A 23,227-nucleotide genomic window follows, 5' to 3' on the forward strand; every position below is an offset into this window, starting at 1 on the left:
CTTATTGCCAGGCCAACTATGTTATTGCGTGAAAATGTCCTTGGAGCTTCTGAAGTTATCCTTTGGCCCAAGCTTCCTTCGGACAATTTCGTATTGTTACAGCATGCATGGGTATGGATCTAGAAGGGAAAGTGCATGTAACATGTAGATATATGCATAGCAAGCTGGTGGCAATATATATTTCTATAAGTAATGCTATTCATGGTGGATATTAAGTACCTTGGGACTACGGAGTGTTATTATCTATTTCTTCTGATGAGATGTCTTCTTCCCCCCTCCAAGCCCATTAAATCAATTCAATTAAACACGCCTCTCTGTCAAGGATACCCCGCCTAAGAAAATCTACATTTAATCACCCACCCCCCTGTAAAGAATCACAAAGCTTCCATTTATAGTGGGGGTGAGTGACATCTGGACCACTAAAGCCACGCGTTTCTGCAATGTTTTTAGGGGACCTGCAGAGGCAAAAAATGAACGTGAAAAAAAAGCAGGGGTCCATTGGCGCGGGGCTTGAAGGCGAACCAATGACATCAGTAGAACCCCACCAAAAAGAAAAAAATGTTGATTTTCACCGCTGGGGAGGGAGCTTTACTGCAAACCTAGAGACTGAGAGGCAAGTGCATGGAGCTTTTTGATGGGACGAGATGAGATTTTTTTTTCTCTCTCTTAAAACTGGATTAGGTGCGGGTAGTCCTCTTTAGTTAATCAAGTAAACAAATAAAAAAGCTTTCCTCCTCACCTTCACCGTTCTCCCTCCCCTCTCTCTTCCCTCATACAAATCTTTCCTTCTTTTTGTGTACTTTTCAACTACAAGATACCCCTCTCTCAAGTATTCTCTTGAGATTATATGCGTCCCGAAGCTTTCAGTTCTTCATTCAAAATGTCTGCCGGCGATATGCAAGACGAGCAGCTCAAGGAGGCTCTCATCACCTACGAGAAGCTCCAGGGCATCGAGGATGACTTCGAGGATGTTGAGCTCGAGATCCGTAAGTTACTCTGTTATCACATGCTCCAGAATGGCAGTTGCTAACAAAAAGCAGTCCGTCAGCAGGACAAGCTCACCAAGGACCTCTACGTCCGACGTGCTGAGGTCGTCTCCAAGATCCCCCAGTTCTGGCCCCTCGTCTTCGAGCAGTCCCCTCCCGAGGTTGACGAGTACATCCAGCCCAGCGACTCTGAACTCCTCCTCAACGCCCTGACCGGCCTCTCCGTTGAGCGCTTCGAGCTCCCTAACGGCGACCCTCGCTCCATTTCCATCAAGTGGGAGTTCAAGGAGAACGAATGGTTTGAGGACAAGGTTCTCGAGAAGAAGTTCTACTGGCGTTTCCACAAGGACGGCTGGGCTGGTCTCGTCTCTGAGCCCGTCGACATCAAGTGGAAGCAGGGCAAGGACCTGACCAACGGCATGCTCAGCCTCGCCAAGAAGGTCTACGACGAGGAAAAGGCCGGCCAGAAGCCCGGTGAGACCGAGAACTCAAAGAAGCTTCTTAAGCTCATGGAGGAGACCGGTATGGGAGGTGTCAGCTTCTTCTCCTGGTTCGGTTTCCGTGGCCGCAAGGTCACCCCCGAGGAGTCCGAGGAGGGCCGCAAGATCGACGAGCAGAAGAAGGCCGACCGCAAGGCTGGCAAGATCGAGGACGACGACGATGACATGGACGAGGACGATGAGGATGATGATGAGTACGAGTACGAGATCTTCCCTACTGCCGACGACCTCGCTGTCTTCATCGCTGAGGATCTTTGGCCCGGTGCTATCAAGTACTTCAGTATGTATATCCGTTTTCCAACACCAGACATGTCAGTTCTAACCATCAACAGCCAACGCTCAGGATGCCGATGACATCCCCAGCGACCTCGAGTTCGAGGAGATGGACGAGGATGACTCTGACGACGAGGCCCCTGCTCTGACCAAGGGTAAGTTTGAATCAATTCTTTTTATTTAAGTTTCTGCATACTAATTGATTTTCAGCTTAAATTACCTATGCGTTACGGAAGACATGAAGACTACGACAAAACAAGGATACCGGTATAGAAAATTGGAACGGGTCTACCTGATCAGTATAGACAAGATCATTGGTAGTTAAAAAAGTTTAAATGGAAAGAATTTACCTCATATTGTTGATCTGATAAAAACAAAAAACGTGCTTGTGAGACACCAAAAATGTCAGCATTAAGAGCTTTCTTCTTACTAGTCGGAAAAGTGGGACACAGCAGCCTTCAGTGATGTCAGTGCACTTGCAAATCCGGGGTAGTAACGACTGAGAGCTTCCTCTTTGTGGCTGTTGCCTTTTTAGTGAACGAGTAGTTAATTCTCAGTCGTGTATATAACCACGTCCATTCTCAGAACGATTCCACATCATTACAAACTCGGACTTCCTCAGCGGCCCAAAGCGGCACAACTCTTAAGTGCGAGATCCGAGAGAGTCGAAGTTGCTACTGCAACAGACCCTAGATTTGTCAGCTCATACTCTGTGATATCATTGTCACAAAAGGACACATAATATCGTCCCTTTTTTTTTGTTGTCATACAAAAGAGACGTTACTTCATGTCACCTACTTTCTCTTCCTATATAATTCGAGCCATCTCCTCATGTGGGCGCGGACAACTCGAAAAGTCTTTGTGAGACCTACTTCAAGATTTACAAGTTTGGCTAACAGATACTCAACAATGGCTACTTCTTTCCAAATCCAGGTAGAGCCTCGGAACTCAGGGCTGCTGGGGTTGAAAGTTGGCCAAAGTGAGGCCTCAAAAGTGACCGACTTGCTTCAAAAGGATCTTGAGGTACTTCAATTTAATACAGCTACAGGTCTCGGAGGCTAACACTGTACAGAACCACCATGTATTCTTCAACGAGTCAGGTTTCCACGATCATGTGAATCTCATTGCCAATTCTCTCCATATACCTCGCTAACAACGTTCAGCTTGTGCATCAAGTCCTGACCTTATACGGCACCGGCGCAACAACAGACATTATAACTAAAGCCTATGACGCCAACACAACATATCAACTCAAAGCTATGAAACCAAAGTCTGACGTTATCGACAAACTAGAGCACGGCTCAGATTGGTCCGAGTATCTTGGTAAAGGTCGCAACTACGCTACATTCTTTCGCTTCTTCCAGGATGAAATCGAGAGAATTGGTTGGCAAGACACTCTGAAGGAATATCTTTTCAAAGACGACGCGCGAGGTCTTGATATGCAGAGCCGTCTCTTCGCCGGTGTCCTCCATCCGCTGATCCAACTTCTTTATGGATTAGAGTGGGAGCAACCCATGATCATCGCTGCGGCTCTTGCGCAAACTGCTGTTCATCGAGATGATTATCATGAGTTTCTGACTTTGGCGGCTAAGAAAGCCGAAAGTGATAATGCTCCACCAAAGATGAAGACTATTCCCGGACTTTATGAGGATGCTTTAAAGAACGAGACGCTTGTGAAGAGTTCGCACTGGGAGGATTCGAATCGCGTATTCGATGGTGTTCTCGCCAGGGAAAAACAGGAAATGATTAACTTGGCGGCGAGGGTGCGAGTTGATGAGAATGAGTTGGATGAAAGGACAGCAGAGATGGTACATAACGCCGCCTTTGTTGTTGCAGGCGCTGCTTTCCATCCCCCTTACCGTCCTAGATTTGACTTTATTCTTATGTAAGTACACTTCCTGCTCTCAAAGATTTGTCCTAACCTCTGCAGGCATCACACAACATCTACACCATTCTTCCTTACTCTCAACAAGCAATCGTGGATTCCGGCGTCTACTAAAGCGCGTTTGCTCGAGAACAAGATCCGTATGGACCTCCTACAATACATTGCTCGCGGCTCACCTGCTCTCCGAGGTGATATGCTTCGGGATTATAAACCCAAGGACGGAGATAAGCTGGTGGACAAGCCAGAGGATCTGTTCCCAAGGATCCACAAGATCGTAGATGATGGACATACTGTCAAGTTGGCGAGGGCGCTTATGCTGGCGCAGCGGGTGACAAAGCCTTATCAGGATAGAGATTGGGTGCAGATCAAGGATAATGAGTGGCTCAAGGCAGTTTATGTTCTGATGGATGCCAACGAAGAAGCCGATAGCCAGGAAGGGACAATGTGGGTTAGGTCTGCAGGATTCGAGGAGGCGTGGGAAGAGATTCCCAAGGCAAAGATGTAAAATACCCAAGAGGAAGGAAATTGTATAATAGGTGTGCATGGGTATTATCAATCGTATTTTACGGTCTATTCTAAGCCAATCCATTCATCAGATCCCGCATCGGACTCATCGCCATCAACAGCCATGAGCTTCACATCCACATCTTTTCCACTATCCAACGCCTTGACATCCTTCTTTTCGGTCTTGTCCTGCGCTTGGCCCAGCAAATAATCAACCATGTAAACATTCTCATCAGCAAGCCTCCTAATCTCGTCCCTCATCTTGGCGACAGCTCGTGCAACAACTCTCAACTCAATATCGGCCTTGGCGCGGTTCGCAGAGAGCCAAGCTCCGTGCTTATCGATGATAGCCTTGATCCACACGAGGCAGAACTCGATGTGCGGTGACTCTTCGGTCTGGGCGGCGACGAATCGGAGGAGACGAGAGACGTAGATGGTAGGTAGGTCGGCAACAACAAGGGGAATTTCGTGAGAGGGGATAGCTTGGAAGACGCGCTTGATGAGTCCAGCTTCGTTGAGGCGGAAAGCCATGACCAAAGCCTTTAGGTAGTCTTGCTCAGTCTCGAGAACAGCCAGGGTCGAGGCGGGGGTGATTTCCATGTTCAAGTCAAAAGGATCGAACTGGATATCCTGGTCCAGACTGTAAATCAGGAGACCCTCTGTTGAGGCAGCACAGAACGCAGTGCCAGCAGGGGAGAAACCAATTCCAGTCACACGCACCTCCGGTGCCTTCTTTCTCGCTGAAGGGTCGCCCCGTTTTGATCCTGGCAGCGTGCTATCCACGCGGTCTTCGCGGTCTGAAGCCTCTTGGTCATCGAGCTCTCCAGCTGGGCCAGCTTCGGTCAGAAGCTTGCTGTTGAGGAATTCCTGAGTACCAGAAAGCGAAAGGTTCACACTGACGGTAAACTTCTTCAGTAGCACCATGGTGGTTACTGAGTACAGACAAATGTACTTGCTGTTACCACCGGCCAACAGGCAACTACCGTCGGTGCTATATCGAATAGTGTTGAAGCTCTTTGTTCCCGCCATGTTTGCTGCTGTTCGACGGTCTGTGAGCTTTCGGCCACCAGAGACATCTCTTCGACCATCAACTCCAGAGGTTTGCTCAGCGTCTGTCACAGACCAGAAGGTCAACTGCCCGTCTAGTGTGGAAATCGCTAATTGAAGCGAGTCTGGTCTAACAGCAATATCAAGAACATCAGCCTGGAGCTGAAGAGGTTCACTCGTTTGTGTTCTGCTGAAGATGGACCAGATACGGGCTGTGCGATCCCAAGAACCACTGATTAAAGAGTTACCGTTGGGTGTGAATGCCAAAGACGAGACTGGACCTTCATGACCTGACAACTGGTCAAGGAGCTGGCCGGTCTGGACAGACCAGATGTGAATATCGAAGGAATCGAGGGAACCAGCAGCTACAACTTCACCACTGGGATCAACTGCCATGCAAGAAAATGACAGTCTTGTAGGTGCGGTAAACGTCCGGAAATTTCGGTATCGGATCAAATCCCAAGCTCGAATAGATCCGTCCAAACTACTGGTAAAGAGCACATTTCCTTTCTTCGCAAACTCACAAGCAGTCACACCGCTCGTGTGCTCAGTGAAGGTGACAATACAGAAGCCGGACTGAATATCCCAGACCTTGATCTTGCCGTCGTCGGCACAAGTAATAATGCGCTGGCCATCGGGAGAGTAGACAAGGGAGTTCATCGCATCGAAATGGCCTTGTTGCTTAAGGATATAAGACTCAGATTGCCACTCCCACACAAGCAATTGTCCGAGTTTTGATGCGCCGAATGCCAGCCACTCGCCGCTCTTATTAATGGTGACAAAGTCAATGTCGTTTTGAGAAATGCTGAGCTTGTGAATCATGTTGAAGTCTGGCATCTCGTACAAGCCGAACAGACCATTGGAGAAACCAGTTACCAGGAGGTTCGTCTCGGGGTGGAAAGCAGCGCATCGCACATGAGCGCTTCCCTGCATGAAGTAGTGTCTTTGCACAATGCGCCATCGCATATCCGAATCGTCATCGTCGTCTTGCATCTTGTCCTCGTCTTCGATACGGTTGATGGGCTTGACGTACTGCCAATCGAATACCGCACCATCTTTGCTAACAGTGTAGATGGTTTCCTGATTCTCAGAGAACCAGGCCCCAATGACTGCTTGCTTGTGGCCTGAAAGCACTGTTGGGGTGAAACCCTCCTCGGGGGTCAAGCTCCATATCCGGGCTGTAAGATCCTTGGAGGTTGTGAGAAAAAATCGCGAGTCGCTGGACCACTCAATGCTGCTAACGGTATCGAAATGGCCGGTATGGCTGTGGTATCGAACAAAGGGGGCGAATTCTAGCTCGCCCTCGGCAGAAGCATCGGGAGTCGAGGGAACATGCCAGACCTCGATCCTTCGACCGAGTCCAACGGCGAAATGTCGTCCAGAAGGAGAAAATGAGAGCGCTGTGACCGAAGATCGGAAAGAGAAGTGGTAGATGGATATCCTTCGAGGAACATTGGTCAAAATCGCATGGCCATCTTCGTCAATGGAGAGGAGGAGGTTGCCGCGGGGCGTGAGGCCGATACGAGCGATGTTTTTGCGATGAGCGAAGGGCAGGGTGTACGATTTGTTCCTGAGATGATAATTAGTTGTAATTCGAGAGAGGTATTGATATGGAACTAGGACAAAGCACATACTCTACCAGATTGAACACAGTCACTCTGTTGCCGACTGGCGAGAAAAGATGGGTGCCATCTGGGCTATAGAGCAGATTGCCCTGGCAGTAAACAGTGCCCAGCAAGTTCGAGAACTATTGTATAATGTCAGTACTTCACTATTTGACGCACGGTAGTCCGGAATAATCTTTACCTTGAAATCGGTCTTCATTATTATCGACAGATCCTACTCATGATATTTCTAAACATCAAGTCGCAAAGCTTCGGCCAAAAAATCATCGTTGCGCCTTATCGATAAGAGCCAAATTTTGCGATGGCTCGGGTTCAAGATTAATCCGAGCCTGTCTATCTGCCGTAGGGAATTATCTGTGGCTGTAGGTGATTGTGGCTGCCGCTAGCTAGTGCTCAGGGATCATCCATTGCTAGGGACAGTGGTTGTTTATTTCGACTGGACCCCTTGGCGCTGCAAGACCCGTTTTGTTTGGCAGGTCATCTCGCTGCCCCGTGTCCACTAGCCACTGTCCACCCACGGACCGTATCAACACTAGCCTATCAGAAGCAAGCGTCCCTGGGAATTGCTTTAGGGGGGAAAGGGCAGGAAATTCGTTCCCCTGAAGTGAAGCACGAGCTGTCCTCCCTCTCCACCTTGACCTTTGCACTCGTTCGACCTTCATCGCGATATTGCATTGCAGTTGGTTGTTGACTCTTATTGATTGTCTCCTTTAACGTCGTCTTTATCGTCTTTAATCCTTTTTCACTTCGCCGTTTTACCGTTGTACTCGAGTAATCAACCGACAAGATGGCTTCTGCAGCTGCCGAGAACGCTTCACCGATTGGTATTGCCAATCTGCCCAACCAGCGACACAAGATTGTCGCGAAGCGTGGCGCCGGCTTCACTATTATGGTATGTCCCTGGGCAATTACTCTTACTCATGTTGCTTTAACAAGCTGCCTCATGAGCTTCTCCCAGTTTCACGCTGACCGCATCATGTCTAGGTTGCTGGCGAGTCTGGTCTGGGCAAGACTACCTTCATCAACACTCTCTTCTCCACCACCATTAAGAACTACGCCGACCACAAGCGACGCCACCAGAAGCAGGTTGACAAGACCGTTGAGATTGAGATAACCAAGGCTGAGCTTGAGGAGAAGTTCTTCAAGGGTATACAGCTCTACACCGAACATCTCGACCCCTCGCTAACATCCCCTTTCAGTCCGATTGACCGTTATTGATACCCCCGGATTCGGCGACTATGTCAACAACCGCGACTCTTGGATGCCCATCATCGAGTTCCTCGACGACCAGCACGAGTCCTACATGCTTCAGGAGCAGCAGCCCCGCCGTCAGGACAAGATCGACCTCCGTGTCCATGCCTGCCTGTACTTCATCCGCCCTACCGGCCACACCCTCAAGCCTCTTGACATTGAGGTCATGAAGCGCCTCTGTTCGCGCGTTAACTTGATTCCTGTTATCGCCAAGGCTGATACTCTCAGCCCTGCTGACCTGGCCAAGTTCAAGCAGCGAGTGAGTAGCTAGAGATTACATATATTGCTGCAGGCACTAATTCTTCCAGATTGTTTCTGTCATCGAGGCCCAGAACATCAAGATCTACCAGCCCCCGATCGAGGAGGACGACGAGGCCGCTGCCCAGCATGCCCGCAGCCTTATGAACGCCATGCCTTTCGCCGTTATCGGTTCCGAGAAGGATGTCAAGACTGGCGATGGCCGCATCGTCAAGGGTCGCCAATACTCTTGGGGTGTCGCCGAGGTTGAGAACGAGGACCACTGCGACTTCAAGAAGCTCCGCTCCATTCTGATCCGAACACACATGCTCGACCTTATCCACACCACCGAGGAGTTGCATTACGAGGCCTACCGCGCCCAGCAGATGGAGACCCGCAAGTTCGGCGAGGCCCGTCCCCGCAAGCTCGACAACCCCAAGTTCAAGGAGGAGGAGGAGGCCCTCCGAAAGCGATTCACCGAGCAGGTCAAGATCGAGGAGCAGCGCTTCCGACAATGGGAGCAGAAGCTCATTTCCGAGCGCGACCGTCTCAACAAGGATCTCGAGCAAACCCACGCTCAGATCAAGCAGCTCGAGCAGGAGCTGGAGCAGATGCAGGGCAGTGCTGTCCGCAGTCATGGACGCCGCTAAGCGACATCAAGTAGACCGTAATGCGTGCATGCATGGCTGCAGTTGGACAGTCATTTCAAATTTCTTTTACCTGGAGCTCCATTTTGGGGTTTGGAGTTGAAAAATGAAAGGTCCGAGAAATACCACAAGAAGAGGACAGTTGGGGGATAAAGAGTCCCCGGGTATACCTGCTCGCTTTACCTGCTGAGGTCATGAATAAGTTGCACTTTGTGTGACTCGATATCATGGCCACGGCATGCTGTGTAGGAGTTATGATTCCCTCCCCACGATTTTGTGTTTGTTCTTGGTTGCTGTACCGGCAGCTCACACCTACAAGTACGAGACGTCTTCGAAGCGAACAAGACGTATGGAGAAAGCCTTGATAGTCTTGCCCTTTTTTTATTACAACCTTTTACTAGAGCCCTTTCCCTCAGCTAGGCACATTTTAGTTCCGATGTAATTTCAATCACAACATTTTATGATACCAACTTGGATTTTTGATTGTACTTCATCCTTTGTGGTAGAACTTTGATAATGGACACCCAATGCCCTATAAACCCGTGCTAATACTATCCCATTGTTTGTACAAATGTTGATACAGGGAAACAATTACCAAACACCATGCTGCCAATCGACTAATTCGTATTCGAAAGAAAGAAAAGCCCTGTCCATTGACTTCTGGTGACTTCAGACTTTAATACAAGTCCAAGCCCACTCTTGTCTTTCCAGCTAGGACATTACCCCGGACTCCAATTGCTATAAGGCATCCATACTGGCTCGAGTTGTCAGTTGTTCGTTCTTGTTTCCAAGTCGCGAAATTTGCAGAAACATATCTGTTCCATAACCCTCAAGACTGTGTAAGTCAAGGTTTCCAGCCCAGTACTCGGCGTAGACGCGACTCAAGGGCAGGCCCATGCCGAGCCTCAGGTTGGGCGGTCGACTTGTGAGAGATGAAAGAGAGCTTTGATACGGGGGCGCCTTTAAGTCTGCGCGACCAAGCTCCTCTTCTACGTGAAGCTCCTGCATTGTTGCGGCCATTTTGGGAACTTGAGCAAGGTTCTCAAGACGTCTCTGGCTTTGTGGTCCCTTACTGAAAGACCAGAGATGTGGTAGTTCAGCACGGGGAATTCCGCCACCTCGATCACATATCCGTATGATAACATGCTGTTGGTTCTCGCAGATAGTGATCTCGACAGGAGGGGGCTTCACATTGTTTGGATCCGGGTGCGTTTTCTGATGACGGTCAATGACGGCTTGAACAGAATTCCGTAGCAGCTCGCCAATTATATATTCAAGGTGGCTCAGAATGTAAGGGAACGAGGCATCGAGATGACCATCAACAGTGATGTCAGGAATCTGAACATCTGGACCGTTAGTAGTGCGTGCAAGAGCAGTGATGGCTTTTGAACAACGCTCAACGACATCTTTGGCGTAGCATTTAATAAACACTTCGCCAATGAAGTCTGACTCTGAAAGTTTGGCACCGGGTGAGAAATTGGGCGAGTTGTATGTTTCTGTCAGGGAGAGATGCTGCTCAGCAATGACTCGCCTCGAGATACGCTATTTCTTGTTAGCTAATAACAAATTTGCCGAGCATGGGCAACCTACCGATCTCAAAATGGTGTTCATGAATTTGTCAAGCTCGATGGGACTCATTAAACCACCGCACTCCAGGATTCCCATCGCAAGCTGTGGTATTACAGTCAGGTGACTTTTAAGGTTATGGCTGATGAGTTCACACAGCTTGTCGTTTTCCTCCAGCGTCTTGACTTCCTTCACTTTGCGAAATGTATCAAAGGCATGATAATATAAATCATAGACCTCTTTTATATGTTTGTTCGTGGTGACGACGTATGGTAGACGCTGCATGTCTCGAATGCGATGCGCAATACTAGAGGCAGAAGTCAATGTCTGTTTTTGTTGTGGAAGCTGCTCATGGCTTACCGCGTAGGTAATTCGGTGCGAACATAATTGGCAGAGCTGATCAGGCGCGATTCTGTGAGAGATCGGCCAAAGACCATGAGTTGGCGAAGGCTGATAGGGCGAGCTTCTTTTGCGACCCAGCTGAAGCATCATGAGTTAGCTTTTTCCATATTCAAGGGTCCTTAAAGGCAAAAAGGAAGGAAAAAATCCTAAAATGACGTACTCGTCAAGAATAGAAACCGGACGCCATGATGCGTTTGTCGCAGCGCGAAACTGTATGTTCGTATACGAAGATCGGGGAGTATTCGTCAAGTAAGCACGCGTATCTATCAATCTACATCGTCTGCTCTGTCGCAGGGCGATGGATGGCATGTCGTCACAGGCGCATGCGAGGGTATACTGTCTCAAATATGTTGTTGCTCGCGTTTTAACTTAATTCGGCTTGTTCGCGTGCTCAAAAGGCTCAGGCTATGTGGTGATGCTGTATGAAAGTGTCATGTGCAAAGATGAGGAGAGCAAAGTAGAGAAGTCAAGCAAGTAGTATGCATGTGCCGCCTCGGTGGGAAGGAAGCAGCTTTGAGTGACTCGATACTGCTCAGAGACGGAATTGGAGTTTACCCCACATCTTCTGGCGATACCGGCCGGCCCAAAACGGTGGGTTACAGAAAGGAGGAAACACTTCCACTACATTTATCCCGGTTGCGATTGGTTCCAAGGGTTGACGAGCATAGTTGAAGCTGTAGATGGGGCTGTTTTTAGTGTATGACTACTTATCATGAGCTTGTTCTTCATGATATATAACTGCTTCCAGCTTCTCATCATATGCACCGACCTACATAGGGTAGCTTCATGACTTATGTGGCGCCTACTCTGTTAGCTGGTTGTAGCTTGCCATGGATGGCTCCACGATACTCAGCTCAGATCCATTGTTGTTGATAGAGTTCTAGTTGTGTAATAGCGTGCTCCTATGTTAGTATAATGGTGTTTTACTGGGCCATCATGTTGACGTACACATCCCAAACATGCTGTCTTTGATGCAACTTGCTATTGGTATCACAAGCATCTTCAAAAGCTAGTCTAGTAGGTGCCTATTACCTACCGATACAATGGGCCCTATCTCTTCAATATCACAGTCCGATAAGCTTCTTAAATTTCATTATTTCTTGTGGCAGATCGTGTTTCGCACTTCGTTAGAAACTCCTTCCGCAAAAGTATTTTAAATAACACGATTGAATCTATTGAAGAGGAAAGCATGAGACTCTGACAAAGACTTTTAAGCTTGAGATACTGACAACGTCATTGGCGGGGTGACCTGATGACGCCTGGTGTGGCTGCTTCCCGTTAGGGGGATACTACGTTCATCACCAAGTTTATTTGGCTGTACAAGTACCCGTATAGCAACAGCTGCCAGCTATCGCCTCACGAGTCTCGTCAGTCTTAAGTCTCGCACAACTCTCTTGTTCCCGCTTGACGACTGATTACTACTGGCTCTCTCTGCCTGTTGATGCAAGGCGTTGGATCCCTCAACTCACACTCCTTTCCCAGTTTTACAAATCTATCAAACCTCTCCCCTTTGTTTAGATATCAGACCTGGGAAACGAAAAGTCGAGGGGCTTATTTCAAAGGACTCAAGTTGTGGGTTTCAGCCATTGTCCTTCGCCCTTACTGACATAACCGACCGCTCTGCTCTCTTTTTTCTTTCGCCTAAACCTAGGTGGTCGTCATACCTAGTCTAGCATCCATACCCGGGCAGCATCTGATTGCATCGCATTCACTGCCTTGCGCTCCAGGATATTCTCTTTTGGAGTATATTTCTTTTTGTTTACCTACTCACAACAACAGAACCCTCCCTGCCACCCGTTTGTTTGCGCGACTCGACACTGTCGAGCTCTAGTTAGCTGAAGCACTGCAATCGTACCTAGGTTGTTTGCTCTGCTCTGCTGCGACTGATTCCACGCTCGCGCATTTGTATCGTGAGAGCTGTCACCTGGACGACTTGCTTCTTTTTTTCCTACTCCAGAATTTAGCGAGTCTGCCGTACCGGTAGTAAATTCCTCGCAATGGTGCGTTCCCGCCTGTTCCTGTCCCTTCCCGTTCTGTCTCGTTCCTTCCAGTCCATGCAGCCCGCCGTGAGTTGGTAGATGCTCCTCGCACGCTGAGCTGCGTCATCCTTCGCCTTTGGCTCTGTCTTTGGTGTCTACTGTACAAACCCGAATCGGCATTACTGCATCATACCTCTGGCATAGAAACATTGCGCAAATCTCTTTACCTTGGACATCGAAATCATCATCACCTCCAATAGCATACCATCTCTGCCCCTCACCATCCGCACTAACCCCAGTCGTTCCGAATACCTACATCATGACCTTCCTTGCAAACCGGTTACCCCATCGTACAAAACACTTTACTAACATGCACCATGCTCAACAGACTCATGATATCAACTCTCCCAACGACATGGTCATGGACACGGACGATTATATTGGCGTGGCCAACGAGCCTGAGAAGGTTGCTATCATTGACCCCGACAGTTTCGGACAAAGCGAAGCCGACCAGTTGCAAGATCTGCCCTTGGCCACCGACCGTGCGTATTCTTTCCACTATTCCTTCGACTACCTACGATTACCGCATATCTCTCCTGACATACACGCGGTCAGGCATTTTTATAAAAGAGACACCTCGGCTAACTGTGCGATGCCTTAGACGAAGCCATGAAAGAGATTTGTCTCCCCCCTCTTATCGACGAACCAAAGATTCTTGGAGACTACGATTACACATGGACTGTTGAGAACTGGCGTAGTTTGAATAAGAAGGAACACGGCCCTGTCTTCCAAGCAGGTGGTTTCCCATGGTTAGTCTGGTTTGACCCTATCGCCCACTCCTTTGCTGACACTGCTATCACTTCCACAGGCGAATTTTGCTCTTCCCGCATGGTAACAATATTGATCAATGCTCTATTTACCTTGAACATGGCTTCGAAGCCGATGAAGTCCCCGACAACTGGAGCTGTTGCGTTCAATTTGCGCTCGTCCTCTGGAACCCGAACGACCCCAGCCTATATATCCACCATACTGCCCATCATCGATTCACCAAAGAAGAAGGCGATTGGGGGTTTACTCGCTTTGTTGAGCACCGCCGCATGTTCAATGTACCCTGGGAAGGGAGCAGTCGACCCCTCTGCGAGAACGACACCGCCAATATTACCGCTTACGTACGCCTCGTCGAGGATGAGACGGGCGTACTGTGGCATAACTTTGCCAACTATGATTCCAAAAAAGAGACAGGATACGTCGGCTTGAAGAACCAAGGTGCAACATGCTATTTGAACTCTTTGATGCAATCACTTTACTTTACAAACAAGTTCCGAAAGGCAAGGGTTATCTTTGTACCTCTCTTTTTTCGTTCTTTGCTAACTTATGTAGGCCATCTACGAAATTCCTACCGAGGCCGATCCAAGCATGCACAATAGTGCTTACACATTGCAACGACTGTTTTATCAACTCCAAACCTCGGATCAGGCAGTTGGAACTACTGAGCTCACAAAGTCTTTCGGCTGGGACACACGACACATCTTTGAACAGCAGGATGTCCAAGAGTTTTCGCGCAAGCTCATGGAAAGAATGGAGGATAAGATGAAGGGAACACCTGCTCAGAACGTCCTACCAGAAATGTTTAGTGGCAAGATCAAGACATACATTTCGTGTATCAACGTCGACTACGAATCTAGCCGAATTGAAGATTTCTGGGACATTCAGCTGAACGTCAGCGGAAACAAAAATGTTCTCGAAAGTTTTGAGGACTACATTCAGGTTGAGAAAATGGACGGAGAGAACCAGTACTTTGCTGGTGACCAGTACAAACTTCAAGATGCAAACAAGGGTGTCATTTTCAACAGTTTCCCAGATGTGTTGCATCTCCAACTGAAGCGCTTTGAGTACGACATCCAACGCGATACCATGATGAAGATCAATGATCGATACGAGTTCCCCGAATTTTTCGATGCCGCGCCATATCTGTCCGAGGATGCTGATAAGTCTGTTCCTTGGACGTATCAGCTTCATAGCGTTTTGGTTCACAGTGGTGATCTGAATGCTGGACATTACTATGCCTTCTTGAAGCCCGAGAAGGATGGCTGGTTCTACAAGTACGACGACGACAAGGTCACCAAAGCAACGATGCGCGAAGTTATGGAAGAGAACTTTGGTGGAGAATACCAGACAGCCAACGGCTACCCCCGTGCAACCGTGCAGAAGAAGGCCCCTATCATGCGCCAGAACAGCGCATACATGTTGGTGTATATCCGTCAGTCGCGACTGGATGATATCCTTTGTCCAGTCACTAAGGACAATATCCCTCTGCATCTTAGTAAGCCATGCTGATCAACTTCCATCTAATTATTTGCTGATTGTTACAGGACAAAAATTCGACGAGGAGACAATTCAACGGGAAGCTCGCAAGAAAGAGGCGCGGGAAGCGCATCTCTACATGTGGGCAAAGGTGATCACTGACTATTCTTTCCAACAATTTGGCGGGACAGATTTGTGCCAATTCGATGCAAACCCCGAATCCGATCCGGCTGCGCCCAAATTTTATCGAGTCCGTCGTGCGATGACTATGGAAGAGTTTGTTGCGCAGGTTGCAGCTGATATGAATGAGGATGCGCGAAGAGTGCGACTCTGGCTCATGGTCAACCGACAGAACAAGACGATTCGACCAGACCAACCAATCATGGATCTGCAGCCTACAGTCGACGAGACTTATTCCCGATCTGCCGCACACCGTGATACTAGTTTGCGGGTGTGGGCTGAAGTCGCCGAGGAGGTCAATGCTGACGGCGAGCCTATCTGGCCGTCTTACCAGAGCCAACCCAATGGCGTCATCGTTAAGAACGACACTATTCTCCTCCTTCTGAAGCATTTTGACATTGATGCCCAGACTCTACGTGGTGTTGGCCATGTCTACATTTCGAAGGAGAAGAAGGTTGAAGAACTGCTTCCCATGATCCTTAAGAAGATGGGCTGGGGTGAGAAGTTGCCGGCTGAGGAAAAGCTATTGCTTTGGGAGGTGAGGAAATTGATGGTGTTGAAATGTTTTGCAGATCTGACCCGCAATAGGAGATCAAACCTACGATGATCGAGCCACTTAAGCCTAAGCAGTCTTTAAAGATTGCAGAGCTTCAAGACGGCGACATCATTTGCTTTCAACGAACCAAGGCTAATGTTGAGAAACGCGCCGGTGACAAGGCTTCACAAGAATCGTGCGTCATTCTATTAACCCAATGGAGGTTGCTGCTAACACCACACTAGAAACACCACATCTGATCACTTTGAAGATGCGCGCGAATACTATGATTTCCTGGAGCATAGGAAGACGGTGAAGTTCCACCCTCATCCTAACCGATGTGACCCAGCTCAGTACCCCCCGTTTGAGCTGGTGCTTAACTCTAAGATAACATACGATGTTTTGTCGGAGCGCGTCGGGGCGTACCTTGATGTGCAGCCTACACACATTCGGTTCTGGACGGTACACACCTCGACAAATAATCCTAAGGCGCCTGTGAGAAGAGGTGCGAACCCAACTCTGCGACAGATCCTCAGCCCCATGGGCTCAACTGCTCTCAACTCTACTCAAAGGAGCGACGCTTTCTACTTTGAGGTGCTTGAGATTAGTCTTACGGAGCTCGACACCAAGAAGAGTATTAAAGTTACCTTGTTGAGTGAGGGTATAACAAAGGAGGTATGTAAGATTTCGAGAAAAGCGAGCACTCGAGCTAATAGACACAGGATACGTACGACCTGCTCGTCCCGAAGACTGGAACCATGGATGACTTGGTTGAAGCTTTGATAAAGAAAGCACAAATTTCTAGTGAAGCCGAAAGCGGAAGAATTCGCATCTATGAGACGAGCTCAAACCGTTTCTATCGTGAACCTTCTCGCGATCATCCCGTTATTAACCTGAACGAGTACGCGACAGTCTACGCAGAACGAGTTCCTCAGGACGAGATCAACGCCGACGACAATCAATTCGTCCAAGTTTTCCATTACCAAAACGACGTCAGCCGCGTCCACGGCGTGCCCTTCAAGTTCTTGGTCATTGAGGTGAGACGCTTCGCTGCTGTACAAGATATATACGATGTTAACAGGCAAACAGGGCGAGACTTTTGCAGACACCAAGAAGAGACTAGAAAAGCGGACCGGAATCAAAGGCAAGAGCTTCGAAAAGATTAAGATTGCTGTTGTGCGACGGTCTAATTACTCGAAGCCGCAATATCTTAATGATGGTTAGTGATACCCATTGACTTTTTGGTTCAGGAAATGACTAACAATACCTAGACGATGTGCTGTCAACTTTGGTGCAGGGGGAGGATGATTACCTCGGCCTTGATCACGTAGATAGAACAAAGACACTGAGGAACGGCGTTGGGGACCTATTCCTTCGATAAAAGGTGCTAGCAGAGGAGGACTTTGTCATTCGAAGCATGTAAAGTTTGAAGGCAATATGTGTCGTCAACGATATGACAGACACGAGTATACATCATTTGCCTATGGTGTGAGGGTGCCAAAAGCACCATACATCAAGAGTTCCAGGCATCGGCGTTATCGTTTGATCGGCGAACGCGTAGTTGTAAAGAGAATAAACGCAGGGATGGACTGCATGAATGTCTACGCTTGTGTGACTTTTACCTGGTGACCAGAGAACAGGTGGAAAGACGACGAAAGGCAGCACAAACCAAGTAAGATGGTGGACGAATACGGTATAAAGTTTTATTTTTTATTCTCATATGAGTATTCTATTTGTGCATGTTTCCCTCTGACTAGCATATGTCAGCCTACAAAGGGGCTGGAGACGCATGTTTAGTGACATGGGAAGCCAAACCAACCTTAGTTATTATTATTCATAATTGTCTCATGTAACTCAGAAACGTCGCTAGTACTTTTAGATATCCCATCTAAACTACAAACGCTCAATCTTGACACATTATTCCTTCTTCTTTCGCTGAAATGGCTTCTTGATCATGTCGACCAGCTTACCCAAAGCGCCAAATATCTTTCCAAAGCCGAAACTCCAGCCCTTGACACGGACTGTGTAGATAAAGAAGTATACGAGCATCCAATTCGATACACAAAATGCAAGGAATATGCCAAAATCTAGTGTATATTAGTATGTGTTCACAATACGACTAGTCGTATAATGACTTACCTCTCCACTTGTCGCTCGCGCTGATGTTGAGCGAGGCAAGGTAGTCGTTACCAGAAGACATTGGACAATACTCGCAAGAGCTCGTATCACTGGGGTTGAGGAGGTAACCACCGGCAGAACTTGCAAAAGTTCCTGCGTATTGTTGACAAGTTTGACCTGGTGGTGCATCGAATTTGGCAGTCTCCTCGGATGAACATTCTACAGGAGCGCCATCCAAAGTTGCTGCAAGAATGCCCCCAATCCAGTACGTTGAAGGGTTTGCATAGTACATCCAATATTTCCAGAAGACTGGGAGCGATGCATACGGGCGAACGACTCCGTTGAAGAGGCCAAACATGACAAAGAAGAACGGCAAGACCTGATGTGTGTTAGTATTCTCATACTGTAAAGTAAGAACATGGACAGTACTTACGTTGGAGATGACGGTAAAGCTAGGGGCAAATGCACAAATCCACTGGCCCCAGCTTGTCATGAAAAGGTACATAAGGAGTGTCATCAAGAACACATAACCAGAGACAGAACTCTCGGTCGGCAATCCAGTGGGCCAATACCACAAGACAAAGTACAGTACTGCTGAGACGATAGCGGCAGGAATGTCCGAAACAATGTTTGCCGTACAGAAGGCAACCCAGCCGTAGATACGAGAGGGATATTCACGGGCTTGCCAGAGCGCCATGTTGGTAAAGAACTTGGGCACAACACCGTTGACAACAGTGGGAGGAACTGTCACAATTAGGAAACATGTGAACATGCGGTTTTGCATGTCCTGCATTGTGTAGCCAAGTTTCCAGAATGTGAAGCCGTTGAAAATGCCAAAGATGACTGCAACAAAGAACTTGCCATAAATGTAGGAAGGATCACGCCAATGTTGTCTGAACATGCGTTTGGTCAACTCAACGGTCTGTAGCCAAGTCGACGCAGCGAATTCAGAGTGCTCCTTCTTATCGGATAGTGTTCCTTCTGTTGCAGAACTTCGAACTCGCTTGAGACCGTCAATCTCTTCAAGAACCTGCTGAGCTTCCTCACTTTCGGCCCATTCTTGGTTCCAATCAACCTTGGTTCCATCCGGTCGCCTGTGAGGTCGAGCAGCGGTCTCCAGGATGAACTCAGCAACATTCTTACTGGGAGGACAGACAGCACCACGATCAGAGAAATACTTGACAACATCCTGTCCATTTTCTCCCATGGGGCCAAAGTAAAACGTGTTACCTCCAGGATTCAGAGCCAGGACCATGTCAAACTGCTGAATAAGGACAGAGCTTGGCTGGTGGATAGTGCAAATGATTGCCTGACCAGCTCGGCTCAGCTTTCGAAGGAAGCGCACGATCGAGTAGGCGGATTGAGAATCCAAACCAGAGGTAGGCTCATCAAGAAAGAGAAGAAGTGATGGTTTGGCTGCCAGTTCGACGCCAATCGTCAATCTCTTGCGCTGTTCGACACCAAGACACATGATGACAGCGTCTTGCAAGTCGTTGAGCTCAAGGAGGTCAATGATTTTGTCCACATACGCAAGCTTCTCAGCACGGCTAACCGATGCATCCTGTCGCAGAATGGCAGAAAACTCGATGGCCTCTCTCACAGTTTGAGTCGTGTCATGGAGATCGCCTTGAAGACAGAAACCAGTGTTTCTCTGGAAATCGGCACCAAGAGATCGACCATCTACAAGCATTTCTCCTGTAACAACACCAACATTTGTACGCTGCGAGAGAATGTTGAGAAGCGTCGTCTTTCCGGCGCCCGATGCTCCCATTAGAGCAACCATGATGCCTGGTTTGGCATACCCGCTGACCTTGTTAAGGAGCTTCTTTTCGCCACCAAGGTAAGGGACTGTGTACTCAATATCCCGCCATGTGAAGATGGACTCGCTGTCAGTAATTTGCTCAAGGGCCTCTTCTTCGCTGCCCGGGTTGGAATCGGACACAACTCCGGATGAGCCACTGGTGCCATTCCCAACGGCCTTCTCATCATCAGCAGGTGCCTCAGCCTCGCGCACTTGCTCTTTAGCCCTGCGGCTTTTCTTAAAGATCAGGGCACCGCCGCCGCCTTCGGCAAAGTTAACCACCTCCGTTGCCAATACTGTGACGAGGATGTAGAGAATAGCAAAAGCAATGACAACACCAAAGTTTCGCCACAGATTTGAGCGGCTGTAGTTGTAGGCGGCTTCAAGATAGTCGCTTCCAGAAACAGACCGTGCGTTGACTGATGCACCACTGATAGCGCATCCCTGGTATCCTGGCTCAACTCCTGGACCCTGAGGAACAGTCTGAGACGGAGCACATTCCATGTTCCTGTCGGACAGTTCATTGGTCAAGACAGCTTCGAAACTATAGCTAATAGGGTTGATCCAGTATATCCAACCAAACCAGATATAATCCTTTAGCAATTGAGTCTTTGGGATAACGTATCCAGTGTAAATGACGAGTAGATTCAGTGATATTCCAGAGAATCGGACAGCAGTGTCGATTTCAGGGGACAAGCTGGCAAACATGCGGTACATTGCCGTAACCATGATAGTCGTGGTATAGACAAACAGCAGATAGATCCAGAACTTTGACACGTCAACATCAAGTCCGGTCATGAAGTACATGGTGATGCCAAAGATGCAAACCTGAACGCCTATAACAGGGAAGTCAAGTAGGACGCGAGCAAGAGAGACGGCAGATGGACGATAGAAAGCATAGTCATGATGGCGAGCAACGACAGTACGTCCAGAAACAGCCTTCATAAGTTCAGATAGCTGAAGCCAACCAAGGAAGAGAATGGAAAAGAAAATGGTACCACCACGGCTGAAAGTGCTTTCGGTATCCTCTGATTGACCGTAGAAGAGAGATCCAACGATGAGACCGTTCGAGATAATGATAAAAAGCTTGGTCCAGAGAGTTGTGGTGTCACCAAATAGCAGCCAAGCCTCTCGCTTGGTGCATGCAAGAACCTGTCGAGGGAACGAGATTGTATAGGGAGACTTGTCAGAGACATGCTTCGACTTGGCTTCCTGAACGGCGCCCTGAAATCTCTTCGCATCTTCGTAGTTTGACTGGTGAAGAGACTCCTTGTAGGCTGCAACATCGGTCAAGAGCTCCTGGTAGTTTGGCGAGTTTCGGAAAGCCGATTCTAATTCCTCGGGCGTTCGAGGAGCGCGGTTCTCGAATCCAGGTCGGAAGCGTCGTTCGGTCGGATCGGTGACGGCAGTTAAGAAATCGGCGGTTGTTTGACGTTCAGGACATTCGAATCCGAGGTCGATAAAGTACTGCTTGGCCTTATTGGCAGGTCCAGAGAAGATCTGCCGGCCCTGGTCAATGACCAAAACCTTATCCATTAGCTCGTAGATGCCTTCGCCAGCCTGATATAAGGTGACAAGAGTGGTCCGGTTGCTGATATCTGTCATAATGCGAAGCGATCGCGCATAATCGAGGGCGGTCGACGCGTCCAATCCTCGGGTAGAGTTATCCCAAGCCATAACGGTAGACTTGGAGGCCAATGTCTCTGCAATAGAGACTCGCTTTCGTTCACCACCAGAAACACCCCGAGTGTACTCATCACCAACGACAGTGCCTCTTGTGTGGCTAATACCAAACATCTTCATGAGAGCTTCCACGATAACAGGAATGTCGGCCTTCTCCTTGATCTTGGTCTTGTTCATCAGAGCAAAGGCAAGAGTCTTCCAAACACTTAGAGAAGCGAAATGGATATCATCTTCACCGTTGTAGTTAACCTCGCCTCGGTAGTACTTCTTCTGATCAGCGGCAGAAATGCCACTATAGGATACCTCTCCCTCGACGGCAGCATACGACTCGCGATTGTTGCTGATGGCCTTGAGGAACGTACTGCAGCCAGCACCAGGCCGTCCCAGGACAAGCATCATCTCACCATCCCTAACACAGCCGGTGAAGTCATTGATGAGTGTCCGGGTCGGAGCTTTTCCAAAACGAAGAGACGGGAAATAACGAGTGAGTATTTTGTAAAGGTCGGGGCCAAATGTACCAAGAATGGCATCGGGAACGGTTCGAACGAAAGATGTCGTGCTGCCAACACCTTTGACAGTCAGGTTTTCGTACACAACTCCGACTCGCTTCAGTGATCCGTCCTCCTCGGATCGCTTTTCGAAATGGCCTTCTCGCATAAATTGGCCTAGTTCGAAACCTTCGCTTTCCTCGGGACCGGCCTCAACATCGGTTTTCGACTCGTCATCGTCAACATTCTGGCGATGTTTTGAAGGAACTCGAGCAGCGTTGCTCGCCCTTCTACTTGCATTTGCTTTGCTGGCGTTTGTTTCTGTAGTTCTTGTTTTGTGCAAGCTCATGAGGTTGTGTCTAAGAGACTCGAATTCTTGCATCGCCTCTTGCGCAGTGACATCTTCTTGTCCGCGCTCTCCCCATTTTCCTTCTTGGACAACACCTGTGTCGGAGGAGCTACTGCTTGTAGGTTTGTGCTGTCCGCCCTCGACAGTTTGTTGTGAAATAGGTTGTTGCTGCTGCTGCTGTTGCCACATTGATGATTGGGTGCGACGGAGGGCATCGCCGTCTACTGTATTTCCCAACATGTTGACGACGATGGTATGAAGTGAAGAGACAAAGAGGTAGGTATCAATCAGTAGGGAAGATGAGATGAATGACGCGCTGTAGAGGCCAATGCCTCGATATTTACAGGCAAAACAATTATCGCTAGAATTGCAGGAACTTATGAAAGGGGAAAGACTGTTCAAGATAAGCTTCACCGAGGTTGCAGGGCAGGCAGGAGCGTTGCACGGACTGGTGATTGCTTTGCTTCCCCAATAACCATGAGGATGTTTGTATTTATAATAACGTCTACTTTAGTTTGCTTTGCAGATGCACTTTTTCTTCTTCTTCCGTTATCCATGGTGACGTAAATGGTGCCTCCTATACGCTAAGGGGGGAGGAAGGGATCTAGAGGAGTAATGGTCAAAATAAGTAGCTGACATCCCCCCCCAAAAAAGGTAACAAAGTCAGCTATTCTTTTCTGTCACTTCTCCAGAAGCTTAGTTAATGAGTGGATTCTAATGCACTCATCCGTGGACCCTCATTGCGTTTCCAGTTGCTGAGAAATGGAGATTAGCTCTTGTTTCCGGACCTCTTGAGACATTGGAAGTGCTAACGTTATGGAGTTTGTGGAGAGTGCTGATTCTGACTCGGATAACAAGATAACGCCC

General features: G+C 48.4%; 7 protein-coding genes across 7 annotated transcripts; 4 read left to right on the forward strand and 3 right to left on the reverse strand.

Moving 5' to 3' along the window:
* Positions 1–580: 580 nt before the first annotated feature.
* On the forward strand, positions 581–2,135 carry EDB82DRAFT_506380 (nucleosome assembly protein). Its single transcript, XM_025727426.2, has 4 exons — positions 581–986; positions 1,041–1,766; positions 1,819–1,914; positions 1,970–2,135. Exons 1-4 carry the CDS (start codon positions 848–850, stop codon positions 1,972–1,974), a joined length of 966 nt encoding a protein of 321 aa, XP_025581894.1. The 5' UTR covers positions 581–847; the 3' UTR covers positions 1,975–2,135.
* EDB82DRAFT_506384 (uncharacterized protein) lies at positions 2,136–4,172 on the forward strand. Its single transcript, XM_025727427.2, has 4 exons — positions 2,136–2,782; positions 2,832–2,873; positions 2,923–3,644; positions 3,690–4,172. Exons 1-4 carry the CDS (start codon positions 2,591–2,593, stop codon positions 4,147–4,149), a joined length of 1,416 nt encoding a protein of 471 aa, XP_025581895.2. The 5' UTR covers positions 2,136–2,590; the 3' UTR covers positions 4,150–4,172.
* Positions 4,173–7,061, reverse strand: EDB82DRAFT_577139 (periodic tryptophan protein 2). Its single transcript, XM_025727428.2, has 3 exons — positions 7,002–7,061; positions 6,830–6,942; positions 4,173–6,765 (listed from the first exon to the last, which is right to left on the reverse strand). The coding sequence occupies exons 1-3, from the start codon at positions 7,017–7,019 to the stop codon at positions 4,215–4,217; spliced, it is 2,682 nt and encodes an 893-aa protein (XP_025581896.1). The 5' UTR covers positions 7,020–7,061; the 3' UTR covers positions 4,173–4,214.
* Positions 7,062–7,362: 301 nt separating this feature from the next.
* EDB82DRAFT_506387 (Septin-domain-containing protein) lies at positions 7,363–9,425 on the forward strand. The gene is made up of 4 exons (XM_025727429.2): positions 7,363–7,712; positions 7,805–7,967; positions 8,020–8,330; positions 8,380–9,425. Exons 1-4 carry the CDS (start codon positions 7,608–7,610, stop codon positions 8,956–8,958), a joined length of 1,158 nt encoding a protein of 385 aa, XP_025581897.1. The 5' UTR covers positions 7,363–7,607; the 3' UTR covers positions 8,959–9,425.
* On the reverse strand, positions 9,426–11,581 carry EDB82DRAFT_506390 (branched-chain alpha-ketoacid dehydrogenase). Its single transcript, XM_025727430.2, has 4 exons — positions 11,084–11,581; positions 10,882–11,001; positions 10,546–10,828; positions 9,426–10,497 (listed from the first exon to the last, which is right to left on the reverse strand). The coding sequence occupies exons 1-4, from the start codon at positions 11,230–11,232 to the stop codon at positions 9,694–9,696; spliced, it is 1,356 nt and encodes a 451-aa protein (XP_025581898.1). The 5' UTR covers positions 11,233–11,581; the 3' UTR covers positions 9,426–9,693.
* A 1,691-nt stretch (positions 11,582–13,272) lies between these two features.
* On the forward strand, positions 13,273–17,302 carry EDB82DRAFT_526920 (uncharacterized protein; the record flags this gene model as incomplete). The annotated part of the gene is made up of 10 exons (XM_065609168.1): positions 13,273–13,444; positions 13,564–13,711; positions 13,771–14,236; positions 14,283–15,225; positions 15,275–15,924; positions 15,975–16,117; positions 16,167–16,596; positions 16,644–16,958; positions 17,011–17,140; positions 17,193–17,302. The coding sequence occupies 10 exons, from the start codon at positions 13,273–13,275 to the stop codon at positions 17,300–17,302; spliced, it is 3,507 nt and encodes a 1,168-aa protein (XP_065463972.1).
* Positions 17,303–17,838: 536 nt separating this feature from the next.
* EDB82DRAFT_464173 (ABC-2 type transporter-domain-containing protein) lies at positions 17,839–22,600 on the reverse strand (the record flags this gene model as incomplete). The annotated part of the gene is made up of 3 exons (XM_025727432.2): positions 17,839–18,008; positions 18,061–18,418; positions 18,473–22,600. 3 exons carry the CDS (start codon positions 22,598–22,600, stop codon positions 17,839–17,841), a joined length of 4,656 nt encoding a protein of 1,551 aa, XP_025581900.2.
* Positions 22,601–23,227: the final 627 nt, after the last annotated feature.

This window comes from Fusarium venenatum (assembly GCF_020744135.1).
Source record: "Fusarium venenatum strain MPI-CAGE-CH-0201 chromosome Unknown EDB82scaffold_3, whole genome shotgun sequence".
Lineage (NCBI taxonomy): Eukaryota > Fungi > Ascomycota > Sordariomycetes > Hypocreales > Nectriaceae > Fusarium > Fusarium venenatum.